The sequence below is a fragment of the Vitis vinifera genome, chromosome 14 (assembly GCF_030704535.1).
Source record: "Vitis vinifera cultivar Pinot Noir 40024 chromosome 14, ASM3070453v1".
Lineage (NCBI taxonomy): Eukaryota > Viridiplantae > Streptophyta > Magnoliopsida > Vitales > Vitaceae > Vitis > Vitis vinifera.
Window position 1 is genome coordinate 12546776 of NC_081818.1, and position 16526 is coordinate 12563301.

Genomic DNA, 16526 nt, shown 5'->3' on the forward strand with positions numbered 1-16526 from the left:
ATACTCTTAATTGCTCTATTACCTTTTCTGATAAATTTGTGACCTTGCAGGACCGGAGTATGGGGAAGACGATTGGCATAGGACGTGAGTCTCAAGGCCTCTATCACCTCACCTCGGATTCATCTCCTATAGTTTGCATTTCCACTGATGCTCCTCTCCTCATTCACAGTCGTTTGGGCCACCCTAGTCTCTCCAAGTTCCAAAAGATGGTCCCTCGTTTTTCCACTTTATCGTCGCTTTCGTGTGAGTCATGTCAGCTTGGGAAACATACTCGTGTCTCGTTTCCAAAGCGTTTGAATAATCGGGCAAAGTCTCATTTTGAGCTTGTCCACACTGATGTGTGGGGTCCTTGTCGGACTACGTCTACTTTAGGATTTCAGTATTTTGTCACTTTCATTGATGACTATTCTCGATGTACTTGGTTATTTTTAATGAAAAATCGAGCTGAGTTATTCTCTATTTTCCAAAAATTTTATGCTGAAATCCAGACCCCGTTCAATATTTCTATTTGTGTGTTACGCAGTGATAATGCCAGAGAATATTTTTCAGCCCCATTTACTTCATTTATGTCTCATAATGGGATTCTTCATCAGTCTTCTTGTGCTCATACTCCTCAACAAAATGGGGTAGCTGAACGCAAGAATCGACATCTTGTTGAGACAGCTCGTACTATCCTCCTCCATAGTAATGTTCCTTTTCGTTTTTGGGGGGACGCTGTTCTTACCGCTTGTTATTTGATTAATCGTATGCCCTCCTCTGTTTTACATGATCAGATTCCTCATTTCCTTCTCTTCCCTGACCAACCACTTTATTTCCTTCCTCCTCGTGTCTTTGGTTGTACTTGCTTTGTTCATATTCTCACTCCTGGACAGGACAAGCTTTCCGCCAAAGCCATGAAGTGCCTCTTCTTGGGATATTCCAGACTTCAGAAGGGTTATCGTTGTTATTCCCTTGAGACTCATCGATACTTTATCTCCGCTGATGTCACTTTCTTTGAGGACTCATCATTCTTTTCCACCACTTCTGAGCCTCTTCCTGTTTCTGAAGTCTTGCCCCTTCCCATTGTCTCCCCCTCTGATGTTGAGCCTCCTCGACCACTTCAGGTTTATCATCGTCGCCCTCGTGTCGCTACTCCTCTCCCTTTTGCTGAGGCACCTGCTGACTCACTTCCTATCCCTTCGGCTTCTCTTGCCCCCGCTCTGCCTTCTCCTGATGATTTACCCATTGCTATTCAGAAAGGTACTCGCTCTACTCGTAATCCTCATCCTATTTACAATTTTTTTAGTTATCATCGATTATCTTCACCCTATTCTGCTTTTGTTTCTGCTATATCCTTTGTTTCTTTTCCAAAGAGCACCCATGAAGCTCTTTCCCATCCAGGCTGACGACAGGCAATGGTGGATGAAATGGATGCTCTGCACTCTAATGGCACTTGGGATCTTGTTGTTTTACCCTCTGGTAAATCTACAGTTGGCTGTCGTTGGGTCTATGCAGTTAAGGTTGGTCCTGATGGTCAAGTTGATCGCCTTAAGGCCCGCTTAGTTGCTAAAGGCTATACTCAGGTTTATGGTTCTGATTATGGTGACACATTCTCCCCTGTTACCAAGATTGCTTCTGTCCGCTTGCTTCTCTCCATGGCTGCTATGTGTTCTTGGCCTCTTTATCAGTTGGATATTAAAAATGCCTTCCTTCATGGTGATCTTGCCGAGGAAGTTTATATGGAGCAACCTCCTGGTTTTGTTGCTCAGGGGGAGTCTGGTTTAGTGTGCAGGTTACGCCGTTCTCTATATGGCTTGAAACAATCTCCTCGAGCATGGTTTGGCCGTTTTAGTTCTGTTGTTCAAGAGTTTGGCATGCTCCGCAGTATAGCAAACCATTCAGTTTTCTATCATCATAACTCCTTGGGGCGGTGTATTTATCTGGTTGTTTATGTGGACGACATCGTCATTACAGGCAGTGATCAGGATGGTATTCAGAAACTAAAGCAACATCTTTTTACCCACTTTCAGACCAAAGACTTGGGGAAACTCAAGTATTTCTTGGGAATTGAGATAGCTCAATCCAGTTCCGGTGTGGTCCTTTCCCAAAGGAAGTATGCTTTAGACATCCTGGAAGAAACTGGTATGTTAGACTGAAAACCGATAGACACACCTATGGATCCGAATGTCAAACTTGTACCAAGACAGGGGAAGCCTTTAGGAGACCCTGGGAGATATTGACGGCTCGTAGGTAAATTGAACTATCTCACCATTACTCGTCCAGACATTTCTTTTCCTGTGAGTGTTGTTAGTCAATTCCTACAGTCACCATGTGATAGCCATTGGGATGTCGTAATCCGCATTCTTCGATATATCAAAAGTACACCAGGCCAAGGTGTGTTGTACGAGAACAGAGGTCATACTCGGGTTGTTGGTTACACAGATGCAGATTGGGCTGGTTCACCCACAGATAGACGTTCCACTTCAGGGTATTGTGTTTTTATTGGAGGTAATCTAATATCTTGGAAGAGTAAGAAACAAGATGTAGTAGCCAGATCTAGTGCTGAAGCTGAGTATCGAGCTATGGCTTTGGCAACATGTGAACTCATATGGTTGAGACATCTTTTTCAAGAGTTGAGATTTGGAAAGGATGAACAGATGAAACTCATCTGTGATAACCAGGCCGCATTACATATTGCATCCAATCCAGTCTTTTATGAAAGGACCAAACATATTGAAGTTGACTGTCACTTCATTAGAGAGAAGATCACATCAGGATGTGTTGCTACAAGTTTTGTTAATTCAAATGATCAACTAGCAGACATCTTCACTAAATCTCTCAGAGGTCCTAGGATTAAATACATTTGTAACAAGCTTGGTGCATATGACGTATATGCTCCAGCTTGAGGGGGAGTGTTGAATATAATGAATTTATAGTGTACAATCTTTCCTTTTTTAATATAGGTCACATGTATGGTAGTTAGGACTCCTAGCCTTGTATATATATATTTTCTCAATTGTAAGTAGATACACAATGAATGAGAATCAAGGTTTTCTTTTCCCTCTCTCTTAACACTTTGTATAGTTGATTATCCTAAAGTAGTCTTGTATAGCTTGTATAAATACCATTAAGATATATGAAAATATTCATTCAGCAATTTATCAAGTCTTTCTGATAATTTCCACTTTGGATCAAATTCTATTAAGTCAATCTTCTCTCTCCATGATACACATTTTTTGTATCACATCTCAATAAGAGAATAATCAACTTCATCTTCAACCAAAATTCCTTTCGTTATCCTCTTGTGTGTTCTGTTCTCTTTAACTCTCTCAGAAATCTTCAACCTATGCTTTGATACTTATTTGTTTTGTCAATGGAAGTTTTAATGGTTAGTTCAAAAACACAAAGATAAATAATCCACACAAAAGTACGTAAGGTTTTAACACGGTTTAACTAAACATTTCTATATCCACACATGAGAGAATCATTCTATTATACCATAGATAATATTACAGAGAATGGAATCAGATATAACTATTGGGTTCCCAAAACATCCTATGTTCTCCTCCCCTCCCACCCCCATTCCTTTTATTTACATCTTGAGCCATGAGTCCACTTATTCCACTGAGTGTCTACCATTCTACCTCACATCTCATGTATAGTCTTTACAAGCCCATCTTTACTTTTTCCTCTTATGACCTATAATATTTATAGAGATATTGCTAATAACTTTCCTTATTCTATAAGGAAGTCTAATATCAACATAGGAAATATTCTATACAATATTCTTTACAAAAAGGAATCTATACTAATTAGGAATTTAAGACACTTTCCAACAAGATTGTCCTTGCTCTACAAACTAGAAACTAGTTGACAAAATGTTTCGACTAACAAAACCACCTATAATTTATTTTACAACAAAGACTTACCAGCTTGTTCAAAAGTTTCAACTTAGAATACACATATAACTAACATTTTTGAAATGATTTATGGATAACTATCTTGCAAAAAGTAAAAATGTTTACATTAAATGCACAAATGTAGTTGGAGTTTGAAACACATTAAATGTTTCAAGGTAAACTTGGGTTCTTTTGTGAAATTGCAAACTATAAATTATGTAATTGCAGTTTCTAATTCAAAGGTAATAATTACATGAAGATAATTATTTTTTTAATACCAATCAAGATAAAAAACATGGTCAATCATTTTGGAAACAATGTTTTCAAATATAGTTTTTGATACAAGTTAAGCCCACTTACCCAAGTCAGCTCTTCCAAAGCATCTACTTTCCTTTTAGTGAAAAAAGCAAGCTGCATAGTAGGAATGAAGGCATTATCCTTAGATAATCTTCTTCAAAAATGGTTGCAAATAGCCCCAAAAAGAAAGATTTGTATAAAAACACATGCAAAATCAAGCAAGCTTGTTCCATACATGATAGTAGTGGTGATCAGGGCTCTCGATTTCAACTGGAATCTCTAGCAAGTTGGCATCAAAGCATCTAGAATGACAAAAAAACCAAAGACCACATTGATAAATAACACCATAAAATGGAAAACAGAAAAAGGTAAAGTATGGTTAATGTTCCAACCAAACACCAATATGCTATCAAATGTAGCTTACCATTATTAAAGTAAAAACATGGGCTTTTGGTAAATTACTGAAACATTAAATTTTTCTAAACAATTGAATTATAGATAAACCAATAAAATTAGAGAAATAATGAATTTTAAACATACATGAAGGCAAATACCACTTCAATGCAAAATATTCATGAAAAATTACAGAAAAATCTATTTATTTCCTTTTAAAAAAAAGTTTTAAATCTTTTCCCCGAAAAAGCATAACATACAAATCAAAAGAAACCAAATAGGCATCCAACCACTTTCGACTTTCTGAAAGAAGTAATATTCAGTTAATGGAGCAAGGTTCAGCAATACTAATAAGCCAAAACAAGAATAAAAAATTGGGATCTACAACCCAAAATAATCAGAGAAGACTTTTGGGTCAAGGAGAAAAAAATTAGTGTTTATGGTCATCTTTTTTAGGTCCATTGGTAACTGCTTTTTCAGGCCTTTATTTTTCAAACTATAACTATTTCTTAAAGTAAAAGATTCAAGTTCTTGTAGAAGGTATTGTAGTAAGAATTGGTATTGTTCATGCTACATTGGCATAGAGGTCTTTAGTGGGAGCCTCATAGATCATTTGAGTACTTCTTCCATCAGTTAGAAGACTTAAATTGCAGCAGACAAAGTACAAAATTGACCACCAAAAATTTCTTTCCTTTACATTGCAACAGTAGCATGAACACTTGCTGAAGATCTTGGAATGTTTCTTTCTTAATAGGAAAGTTGGCAAATTCCAAGATCAGATACTAATTCCCTCTTGATATGATGTTTGACAAATATCCCATGAATTTGGTTGTATATTATTTAGTTTCCTAGGCAGCCCATGATTTACCACATGATTTACTAACCTGAGTAACTAATTTTCTAATTGTATGTCGTAAGAATAATCTTTTTATATTCAGCTCTATATATTTCTGTACATAGTTATTCCAAGGAACAAAAAGAAATTATTTTTCTACATGATATTAGAGCGGGTTAGATTAATGTAATCTCATTTTGGGCTTCCACTGTCCTACCCTTCATGTGCATGTCTTCATCACAAACTTCTAGGGTTTTGGTCTTCATTGTCAATATTTATTTTGGCCTGTATAGCCATTCTTTCAATTATTATCTACATATTTTTACCCAGTTTTAATGAAGATGTATGAACCATCTGTTACTTCATCCACCAGCAGTGGAAGATCCTAAATATGAGAGCAGGGAAGACTTAAATTCAATAGTGATGTCATGGCTTCTTCACTTAAAAGCAACCAAACATCAGAAAAACCTATCTCCTTCTCACTACAGCCAAGGAAATCTGGGAGGCAGTCACACAGAGTTACACCAAGGTTGGCATTCTTGTCCAACTTTATGAATTAAAGCGTCTATTTATCAATACTTAAGAAGAGATTGAATCTGTAATTGAGTAATACAATGATCTCAAAGGTTTATGGTTTGAATTAGATCTATATGATGATATTGAATGGAGTCTGCAGCCGATACTCAAAAACTCAAAGATTTGGTTGGAAAGAGAACAAATCTTTCAGATTCTAGTGGGATTATTAAATCAAGAGTATGATCAGGGTTGTAGTCATGTTGTTGGGAAAGAGCCACTTCCTTCATTAAGTGATGTATATGTCTTTGTCTATTGAGAAGAGAGTACGAAGAGTGATGCTTGGAAATGCAAGCAATCTCACTCCTGAAAATGCAGCACTTGTGGCTTCAAAAATCCTCTGGCAATGCTGGAAACTATAAAGCAGATTGGAAGAAGAAAGTAGACAAAGACAAGAGTGGTATTATTACTGTCAAAGGCTGAGACACGGCAGGTATACTAGCTGAAAACTTCATAGGAAACCTTCTTTTGACAACAATGGGACTGCAGGACCTAGAGGAAAGGGCAGGAATCAGTCAACAAAACCTGAACAAGCTCATCAAACCACCATGGAGGATAACCAAGAGTCCTCTCAGCTTACCAAAGTTGATATCGAAAGGCTAAAGAAGTTGACAAACCAACTTGAGGCCAAGAATGCAAACTCATCTCAAATTTCAGTTTCTTATTCCATGGTTCACTTAGGTACAAAGGCCTTAATGTCCTTCGAGAAGCCTTAACGAATTTCAAAAATTATTCTAACACTTGGATAATAGATTCAAGTGCTTCAGACCATAGGAGAAGTATTTCAACTGTGCTTTCAAGCTATTTACCATGTTAAAAAAAAAAAGAAAAAAGAAAAAAGAAAAATGTGATGATAAAAAGTTACTCTTACCTTGTCCTTAAGTTCTCTCCTATGTGTTCCAATTTTATTTTTTATTTTTTATTTTTTATTTCTTTTTACAGATAAAAAGTGAGAATATATTAAAAGCCCAAAGGGCAAAACAACATACACACCTAGTATACAAAATGCACCACCACAAAAAACAAAAAGAACAACAAGGACTCCATTCACACCTAGTACCTAACACCCCAGAAGAAACAATTCTACAAAGCCGTTCTTAAGCCCCCTACAAGCCTCCCTAATTACTAACTCAACTTGAACTTCTCACTTAATAATAGTTTGGTCCCCAATGCTCTTCACTCAATCCCTAGCTAACAAGGGAGACCTATTGACCGAGCACTCCAACTTTCGGATCCCCCTATTGAAATAGGACGATGCTTTTAGCTTCCTTTCTCCTTCCCCTAACGCCTTGTCTCCATGTCCCCTCCTTGCATCCATCTTCTTCATCAAAGAAATTATCTCATTTTCAAAACCCATCACTGGCATTCTCAAAAAGCTACTGAACCTAGTGAGCTTATCAAAGAGACTCTTTAAAGGAAGCACCTCCCCCACAAAAGAACTACTTGATATCACCTTGGAAAAGTCCCACTACACAAAACTAGCAACAATGTCTTTAACAAAAGGACCTTCCTTGAGGTTCTATGGAAACTCCAATAGAGAACCATCCTTCAACAACATTTTAAGCGGTTGACTTCCGCCTTCCAAAGCCCCACAAGGAAGCCCCTTTTTCAACTAAGCATTCTTTTCCTAGCCATGACCTTTAACCATGGGTTGGATCAGAACCCTACCTCCATTGATTGGCAGCCCAACCGATGCAACCAAAGGAAAAGAGAAAAGGGACAACTCTCCCCCTAGAAAAGAGTCTTTACCACCTCTTAACCCTACTGCTTCAACCAAAAGAACATCATTGACCCCCAAAATTCCTCTAAACCCCGATACCACTCACGTGTAAGGGGATCTATGCAAACCTCCTTGTTACTTACTTTCTCTCTTGAAGTCTTAGAGTGTTGCAACCCTTTCTCCAAAATGGCACCGACAAGAGCCCTAGATCCCTCCTTAACCTACCCATCACAGGGCTTTTCAAGACTGAGCTTCAACTTAAAACCTTTGGGTCATCCTAACAAGAAACCTTTTGTAGGCCTTTTGAAACACCAACCTCCTTTAACTTGGATTGCCTGGGTTGTTGAAAGGCCTATCACACATAGGCCCCCTTTAAATTAGAGAGCCTGGGTTGTAACAAGGCTCGACACACACAGAGTCCCTTCCTAAACTTCAAAGGCTAAAAAACCCCTCATCCCAACTGCCACATCAAGGCACAAAAAGAGCATTGTTCCCACCGCTTCCAAGATCATCAACCATGGTGCATGATCCAAAGTTGGCAGCATGGAGATAAAAAAATTCCCTGATTACAACTTAACTCATCAACTCGATGGAGAAAAAATAAGGAAGCCCTATCTTTTCATAAAAACAACCAAGGAAGTGTGGCAAGTAGTCCAAGAAACATACTCAGATCTAGAAAATTCTACTTTGATACTTAATTTAAAATCAAAGTTGTGACAATCCAAACAAGGGATCGTGGTATGACTGAGTATTATAATGAGATATTGATTTTATGGCATAAGTTAGATTTGTATTATGAAGAGGAATAAGAAAACCCTAGGGATAGTGCAAGGTACATGAAATGAGTAGAGAATGATAATCTTTTTTTCTTAGTGAGACTCAACAAAGACCTTGATGAAGTGAGAGGTAGAATTCTAGGGAGAAAACCATTGCCATCTCTCCTAGAGTTTCTGAAGTTAGAAGATAAGAGGCTAGAAGATCCATTATGATGAACCTTGAGTCACCAAGGGCTAGAACAGAATTTAATAGTTCTGAAGGGATTTGATCAAGAAGGAGAAAAAAGGAATTCTAAAAAGGGTAACAAACCATGATGTGACCACTGCAAGAAACCATGGCATACTCGTGACACCTATTAGAAGATTCACGACAAGCCATCAAATTGGAAGAAGAAACCTGGTAGGGAAAGTCATGCCTCCCAAGGCGAAAGCGATGAACAGGAGCATCAACCTTAGAAACATCTCCTTTTACTAAGGATCAAATAGAGCAACCATACAAACTTCTTTAGTCTCAAATCTCTTCAAATCAATCCTCTTCTTGTTACTTAGCCCAAAAAGGTAATCATCTTCCCATAGCCCTTGTTAGCCTTCATTAATTGCCCATGGATCATAGATTCTGGTGCAACCGACCATATCATTAGTTCTTCAATTTTTTTTCAGTCCTTGTGTAGGAAACAAAAAAATAAAAAAAGCAGATGGATCACTATCGACTATTGCTAGAAAAGGATTTATCAAAATTTTCTCACTTTTTACACTCCATAATGTTCTTCATGTTCCTAATTTGTCTTGCAATTCATTGTCAGTTAGCAAATTCACCTCTGATTTGAAGTGTCAAGCTAAACTTTTCTCATCTCAATGTGAATTCCAAGATTTGAACTAGAGGAAGATGAATAGCAATGCTAGACAAAGTGTAGGACTTTATTTCTTTGAAGATGGAATCAATCTAGGTAGACAAGCTCATAATACTTATTTTGAATTTGTTTTAGTAACTAATGAGAATGAAATAATGTTATGGCATTTTAGTTTAGGATATCCCAATTTTCAATATTTGAAACATCTAGTTCCAAAGTTGTTTATTAATAAATATCAATCTTCATTCCATTGTGAAATTTGTAAACTTGCAAAGCATCATTGCACATTTTTTCCTTCACAACCCTATAAATCCTCTAAACCCTTTTCTGTAATACATAGTAATGTTTGGGGGCCTTCTAGGGTTGACGTTTTTTCAAGAAAAAAGTGATTTATCACCTTTATAGATGATCATACAAGGGTGGTTTCTTGGGTGTATTTGCTAAAAGAAAAATTAGAAGTAGCATAAGGTTTAAATTTTTTCACAAAATGGTCAAACACAATTTTAAACAAATATTCAAATTTTTAGAACTAATAATGGAATAGAAGAATACTTTAATCAATTATGAGGAAACTACTTTTTGGAAAATGGAAAAAAGAATAAACATTTTTTAAGAAGTTGCTAGATCACTTATCTTTTCAACAAAAGTTCCTAAATGTCTTTGAGGTGAAGCTATTTCAACTGCCACCTATGACTACTAAGGTTTTAAAATATTAAACTCCACTTGATTTTTTCAATATGTGTTTCTCTACTCCATAGATTTCAATGACGTTACCTTTGAAATTTTTTGTTGCACTGCATTCATTTATGTTCATAATCAAAATCATGGAAAATTTGATTCTAAAGCATCCAAATGCATATTTGTTTGATATTATTATTCTTAAACACAAAAAAAGGTATAAATGCTTTGATCCACATACTAGAAGAATGCTTGTAACAATGGATGTCACCTTTTTTGAAACTAAACCCTATTTTAGTCATGATCATCCTCAATGGGAGAATAAAAGTGTAGATTTCATTCCAAGTGAGGTGTTTGAGTTAGACCAATTGTTCCAACCCCCATTAGTTCAATAGCGATCAGAAACTCCGAGAAAATTCCCAGAAAAACCTTCAAAAAGAATAGAAAAACAACAGTGTGCTTGATGAGTTTTCCGTTAGTAGATAAACTTTGGAAACAAATGATTTATCTATTGAAAATGTTGGACAACCTGCCTTAATGCCAACACAGATCAAGATCATGAAAATACTAAATTCCGTGAAAATAGAAATAAAAACAATGAAGACCTTCGTGCCTACTCAATGAGAAATATATTCAAAGAATAGAGGAACCCACTTTATAGCAAGGCCATGAATATGTCCCAAAAACAAATCTAATCTCATCACTTGAAAAAGTTAAGCCTCCATCTAAACCATAGTTCTTCCAATATTAAACATGAAGAGTCTCTTAGTGATCTTCATGTCCCTATTGCAATTCGAAGAGATGTTAAGCCATGTACTCAACATTCTATGTCCAATTTTGTGTCTTATAAGAATTTGTCATCTTCCATTATCGCATTTACCTCTCAACTTTCTAGTATAGAAATTCCGAAGAATGTACTGGACGCTTTAAAGATTCCAGAGTGTAAGGAGGTTGTTCTTGAGGAAATGAGGGCCCTTGAAAAAAATAAGACTTGGGAAGTGGTAACTCTACCTAAAGGGAAGACTATTGTTGGCTGTAAGTGGGTGTTCACTATCAAATATAATTCTAATGGCTCTCTACAAAGGTATAAGGCACGCCTTGTTGCTAAGGGATTTACACAAGCATATGGAATTGAATATTGAAAAAGCTTTTCTCCCATTGCAAAATTAAATACAGTCAGAGTTCTTTTATCAATTGTTGCAAATCTAGACTAGCCACCACAACAATTGGATGCTAAAGATGTTTTCCTTAAGGGAGACCTAAAGGAGGAAGTGTACATGGATCTACCTCCCAGCTTTGATAAAAGGGTTCGCTCAAAGGTTTGTAAACTAAAAAAGTCATTATATCACCTTAAGCAATTTCCTCGTGCTTGGTTTGAGAGACTTGCCTGTTTTATGAAGAAAATAAGTTTTTGTCAAGGACAAACAAATCACACCCTATTTTTGAAATATTCTCCCCGAGGTAAAGTTACAATTTTAATAGTCTCTGTGGATGACATTATTCTAATGGGAGATAATATGGTTGAGATGAATCATTTGAAGAAGTGCCTAACTACTAAATTTGAAATTAAAAAATATCGAAGCTTTGAGATATTTTCTTGGAATGGAGAACAAAGGGAATTGTTGTTTCACAATGAAAATATATTCTTGATCTCTTAAAGAAAATAGGAATGAGTGGTTATAGACCTTCACATACCCTTATGGATCCTAATGTAGCTTGGAAAGGTAGAAGTTGGGATTCCAATGGATACTATAAGGTACCAAAAATTGGTTGATAAGTTGATTTACCTATCTCACACTCGATCGGATATGCCTTTGTAGTTAGTGTGGTAAATCAATATATGCAATCACCTTTTGAAGTACATCTTGAAGCAATTTATAGAATTTTAAGGTACTTGAAGAATACACCAAGAAAATGACTATTTTAAGAAGAATGAGCAGCGGGGAGTTGAGGTATACATTGATGCAAGCTGGGTTAGTTCAATAACTAATAGGAGATTGACCTCAAAGTATTGCATGTTTATATGGGGAAATTTACTAGGAGAACTAAAAAACAAAGTGTAGTGGCTAGGAGTAGTGCGGAGGAAGAATTTATAGCGACGACACATGGGGTTTGTGAAGTACTGTGGCCTAAGCTAGTCCTGAAATAGCCGAGACAACCAACAATCTACACTTTCAAGCTTTATTGCGATAATATAGCTACAATTAGCATTGCAAATAATCCAATTCAATGTGACATAACTAAACAAATTGATATTGATAGACATTTCATAAAAGAAAATTTTGAAACCGATATTATTTGCATGTCATTTGTTCCAACTACCTAGCAACTGGCTAACATCCTAACCAAAAGCCTTCATTGACCAAGTTTTGAACATCTAACAAGCAAGTTGGGCATGATAAATATCTATGCACCAACTTGAGGGTGAGTATCGAAAATCTAGTAATATTATTTTTTTTTTGATAGGTATCGAAAATCTAGTAATATTTTTTTTTTTTATAGGTATCGAAAATCTAGTAATATTATTTTTTTTTATAGGTATCGAAAATCTAGTAATATTATTTTTTTTTGATAGGTATCAAAAATCTAGTAATATTATGATTTAAATGTTCATCCTTAATTTAAATTTTAGTATTTATCTATTTATTATTAGTTTGAATTAGAGTAGAAGTCTACTATTAGTTTGAATCAGAATGGGAGATAGAATTTAAATTATAGTAGAACTCAAATATGTTTATATATAAATATTCATCATCAATAATGAGAATGAGAAGTTATATTTTTCTCTATCTTCTTCTTTCTCAATATTATCAAACTAAAAAAAAAAAAAAAAAGAGAGTCCCCCAGCAAGGAGAGATGAAAATTACATTTCCCCCTCCAAGACTGCCTAGCCTAAGCTTTTAAGGAACCCAAATCCCATATCTAGTCTAAACAGTCCTCCCTCATCTCCCTACCAAACACTTTTTGAAAAGCTCTTAATTTTTTGACACCTCATTCGACTCACCCTAAACCCAAACTGCCTCACCTAACTCTTTCTTTCGTCTGCTCACTACTTTTGCAGGCTTACCCTTAGGGGGAGCCCCTCCTTCTCCACTGTCCACCACAAGACAAACATCCTCCTTTGAAGACTCCACCTGCCTAAGCTCCTGAACAACACCAATGCCCCTTAACTTTGAGGCAAGGGTCTTCCAAGCCCTTGGGCCATCCCTTCCTTACTGAGGAGAATCCTTTCACCTCTGAAGACGACACAAAGCACAACAGGAATCTCCCTGGCTTGTTGCTATGAAATCCAACTTATAGCCCCTTCCACCTTCATTCCACCCCAAATTGAAGGACTTATAGCCCCTTCCACTTTCACAACAAGCTTCTACACCTCCAGCAACCTTGCTAACCCCCTATCACCAAATCTAATCCAAGTGGAAAACCCATGACCCCTCTCCATTATCTTGCCAATCGACTTCCCTTTAACTTCCTCTATCGAAAACTCAAAAGATTTCAATTCAATCCCAAACCAGCAAATTCTCCTTTGCAGAACTGTCTCTGCATCTAGCCCTCACATCTTAAAAGTGAGAATCATGTTCCAAATTTATCATACGACCTAATGTTTATCGGAAAAATCACAAAGGTCCCAATTTTACTGTTGTGTTCACTTCTTATGGTTGTTATTTTCAGGGCCATACGATGGGGAAGATGATTGAGAATTGTTGTTTAGAGATGGACTTTACTACTTGTTGGTTAATTGGAAGAGTGGTAATCCAAGGTTTAAGGCTTGGTTTCAACCCTCAAACACAACCTGGTCAGATTTTTATTTGGAACAACCAATTGGGACACCCACAATTTCCTTTGTTGAAAAATGTATTTCCTTCCTTGTTTGCAACCAATATAATATTAGTATATTTTATTGTGAGCCATGTCCTATTGCTAAACAACATCATGTGAGTTTTTTAATAAAAGAGTATAAGTTGTGTCTCCATTTAGTTTGATTCATCCAGATGTTTAGGTCCCTTATTGTATCATTAAAATTTCGAGGACTAACCGGTTTAACCTTCATAGATGATTTTACTAGAACAACTTAAGTTTACTTAATGAAATCCAAACTTGAAGTCTCATCTAGTTTCCCTATGTTTCACAAACTTGTTAACACTCGGTTTGAAGCCAAAATTCATACACTTGGCTCCGATAATGATAAAGAGTACTCTAATCAAGAAGGGACATGTTACTTGGAACGTGAGGGTATTTTACACCACACATCATGTGTTGACACCCCATAACAAAAGAGGGTGGCTGAAAGGAAAAATTGCCATCTATTTGAGGTAACTCTTGCTCTCTTGTTTCAAAAGAAAGTGCCTAAAAGCTGTTGGGAAGAAGTTATTCTGACAATAGCCTATTTGATAAATAGAATGCAAACAAGAGTTCTTGAATTTCAAACACCAGTTAAAAGGCTTGCTGCCTTTTTTCCAAATTTCAAAGGGGTTGGCTCTTTAACACCAACAGTTCACATGTTTCTCATTTGTGCACATCCAACAACATTTGTGAGGCAAGTTGGATCCTACAGTTGTAATGTGTGTTTTCTTGGGGTACCCTTCAACACAAAAAGGATACAAATGCTATCATCCTTCAACAAGGAGGAAATATGTCATTGTGGATGCTATTGTTATGGAAGAACAGCCTTATTTGAAAACACCTATCTTTAGGGGGAGAATAACTCAAAAATGGTAGATAAGGGTGCGATTTTGGAGCTATGGATGTTGGATTCAGATGGTCAAATTGTCATGGTTGAAAATAATCAAGTTACTCAAGACATTCAAGTTGCAGTTGGTGAACATCACATCCAAACTGAGACGACCCTAATTTGAATGCTAGTCTTGGTACCCATCCTTCCAATGAACAAGTTGCAATCTCTTTCGATGCTCCTAAAAATCCAATCAAAATTCCAATTAGTCCAATAATGAAAAAACTATGGATAAGAGACCTAAGATTCCATCTTTCAATGTGTACTCCAAGAAAAAAATATCCATCATTACCTCACCTACTCTAATCATCAACATTAAAAACAAATAATCAAAATTCTATTTTAATCTCAAAAAATCATTCTAATAATGATCTTGATTTGCCCACTGCTCTTAAAAAAGGGACTCAATTTATACCAAGCACCAGATATCTAATTTTGTATCCATAAAAACCATAAAAAAAAGTATCACTTCTATATCTAAACTTTCACTCTCAAGTATTTTCCTAACAAATTCCCACATCAATCCAAGAAGTTTTGACCTCAAAACCATGGAAGGAGGCTATGAATAAGGAGATGAGGACACTACACACAAAAAAAAAAAAAAAAAAAAATCCATACCTAGAAAATTGTTGATTTACCAAAACAAAAAATAATGGGTGAGTTTACAAATGGATTTTTACAATCAAGTTCAAGGTTGATGGCACCTTTGATAGTTACAAGGTAAGACTTATGGCCAAAGGGTACACCCAAACATATGGTATAGCCTACTAAGAGACATTTGAACTGATGACAACAATGAATACAATAAAAATTCTTCTCTTTGGTAGCAAATAAAGATTGGCACTTACACCAATTCGATGTGAAGAATGCCTTCCTTCACAGGGACTTAGAAGCGGAAATCTATAAAGATATTCCACCAAGATAAGAATGGAAATCATGAAAGAACAAGGTATGCAGACTTAAAAAGTCTCTCTATGGCCTTAAGCAGTCATCATGATCTTTGGTTAGGGAGATTCACCAAGTCATTGATAAAGACGGGTACTTTCATATTCAAGTTGATCTAAACTTATTAAAAATTCTTCCATTAGAAAAGTAGTTGCTTTGATTGTATATGTAAATGCTATTATTGTTAATGGTTATGATATTGAAAATGACCAAAAGCCTACTGGGCAAAAGAATTCAAGATCAATGACTTCAGCAAAATAAGATATTTTCTTAGAACAGATGTTGCTTGATCTAAACATGGGATCTTCATTCTCAACAAAAACACATCCAAGATCTTCTCCAAGAGACAGATATACTGGATAGAAAACACATTGATACTTCATTTAGGCCAAACCACAAGTTAGGATAAAATAAGGAAGAGAAAATGGTTGATCATGGAATGTATCATAGGACAGTAAGAAAACTGATTTATTTATCACATACAAGGCCATACATAGTCTGTGCAGTAAGTGTTGTAAATCAGTTTATGCATGCTACAGTTAAATCACATCTTGATGTTGTTTGTAGAATTATTATATACATGAAAGGAACATTGGACAGGGATCCTTTATTCCAAAAAACTAATGGGCTCAAACTAAAGGCTTATACGATGCTGATTAGGTTGGAACCATGATAAATATGTTATTAACTACTGGTTATTATGCCTTCTTAGGAGGGAATTTAGTTATATGGAGAAGTAAGAAACACCTGACGGTTGCTCCCTCTAGCGCAAAGACAGAATTTAGGGCTATAGCTCAAGGAATATGTGAATTGCTTGGCTAACAAGTAAAGAACTCATATTAAAGCAA

At 36.2% G+C, this 16526-nt stretch overlaps 1 protein-coding gene across 1 annotated transcript in view; it reads right to left on the minus strand.

The window, feature by feature from the left end:
• LOC100261268 (histone-lysine N-methyltransferase SUVR4) overlaps nucleotides 1-16526 on the minus strand; it is a 60188-nt gene that overhangs the window by 14015 nt on the left and 29647 nt on the right. Inside the window, exons 6-7 of the mRNA XM_010661871.3 lie at nucleotides 4411-4477; nucleotides 4239-4289 (exon numbers count right to left, since the gene is read on the minus strand). Coding sequence (XP_010660173.1) covers nucleotides 4239-4289; nucleotides 4411-4477 — 118 coding nt within the window. The remainder of the gene's footprint in view (nucleotides 1-4238; nucleotides 4290-4410; nucleotides 4478-16526) is intronic.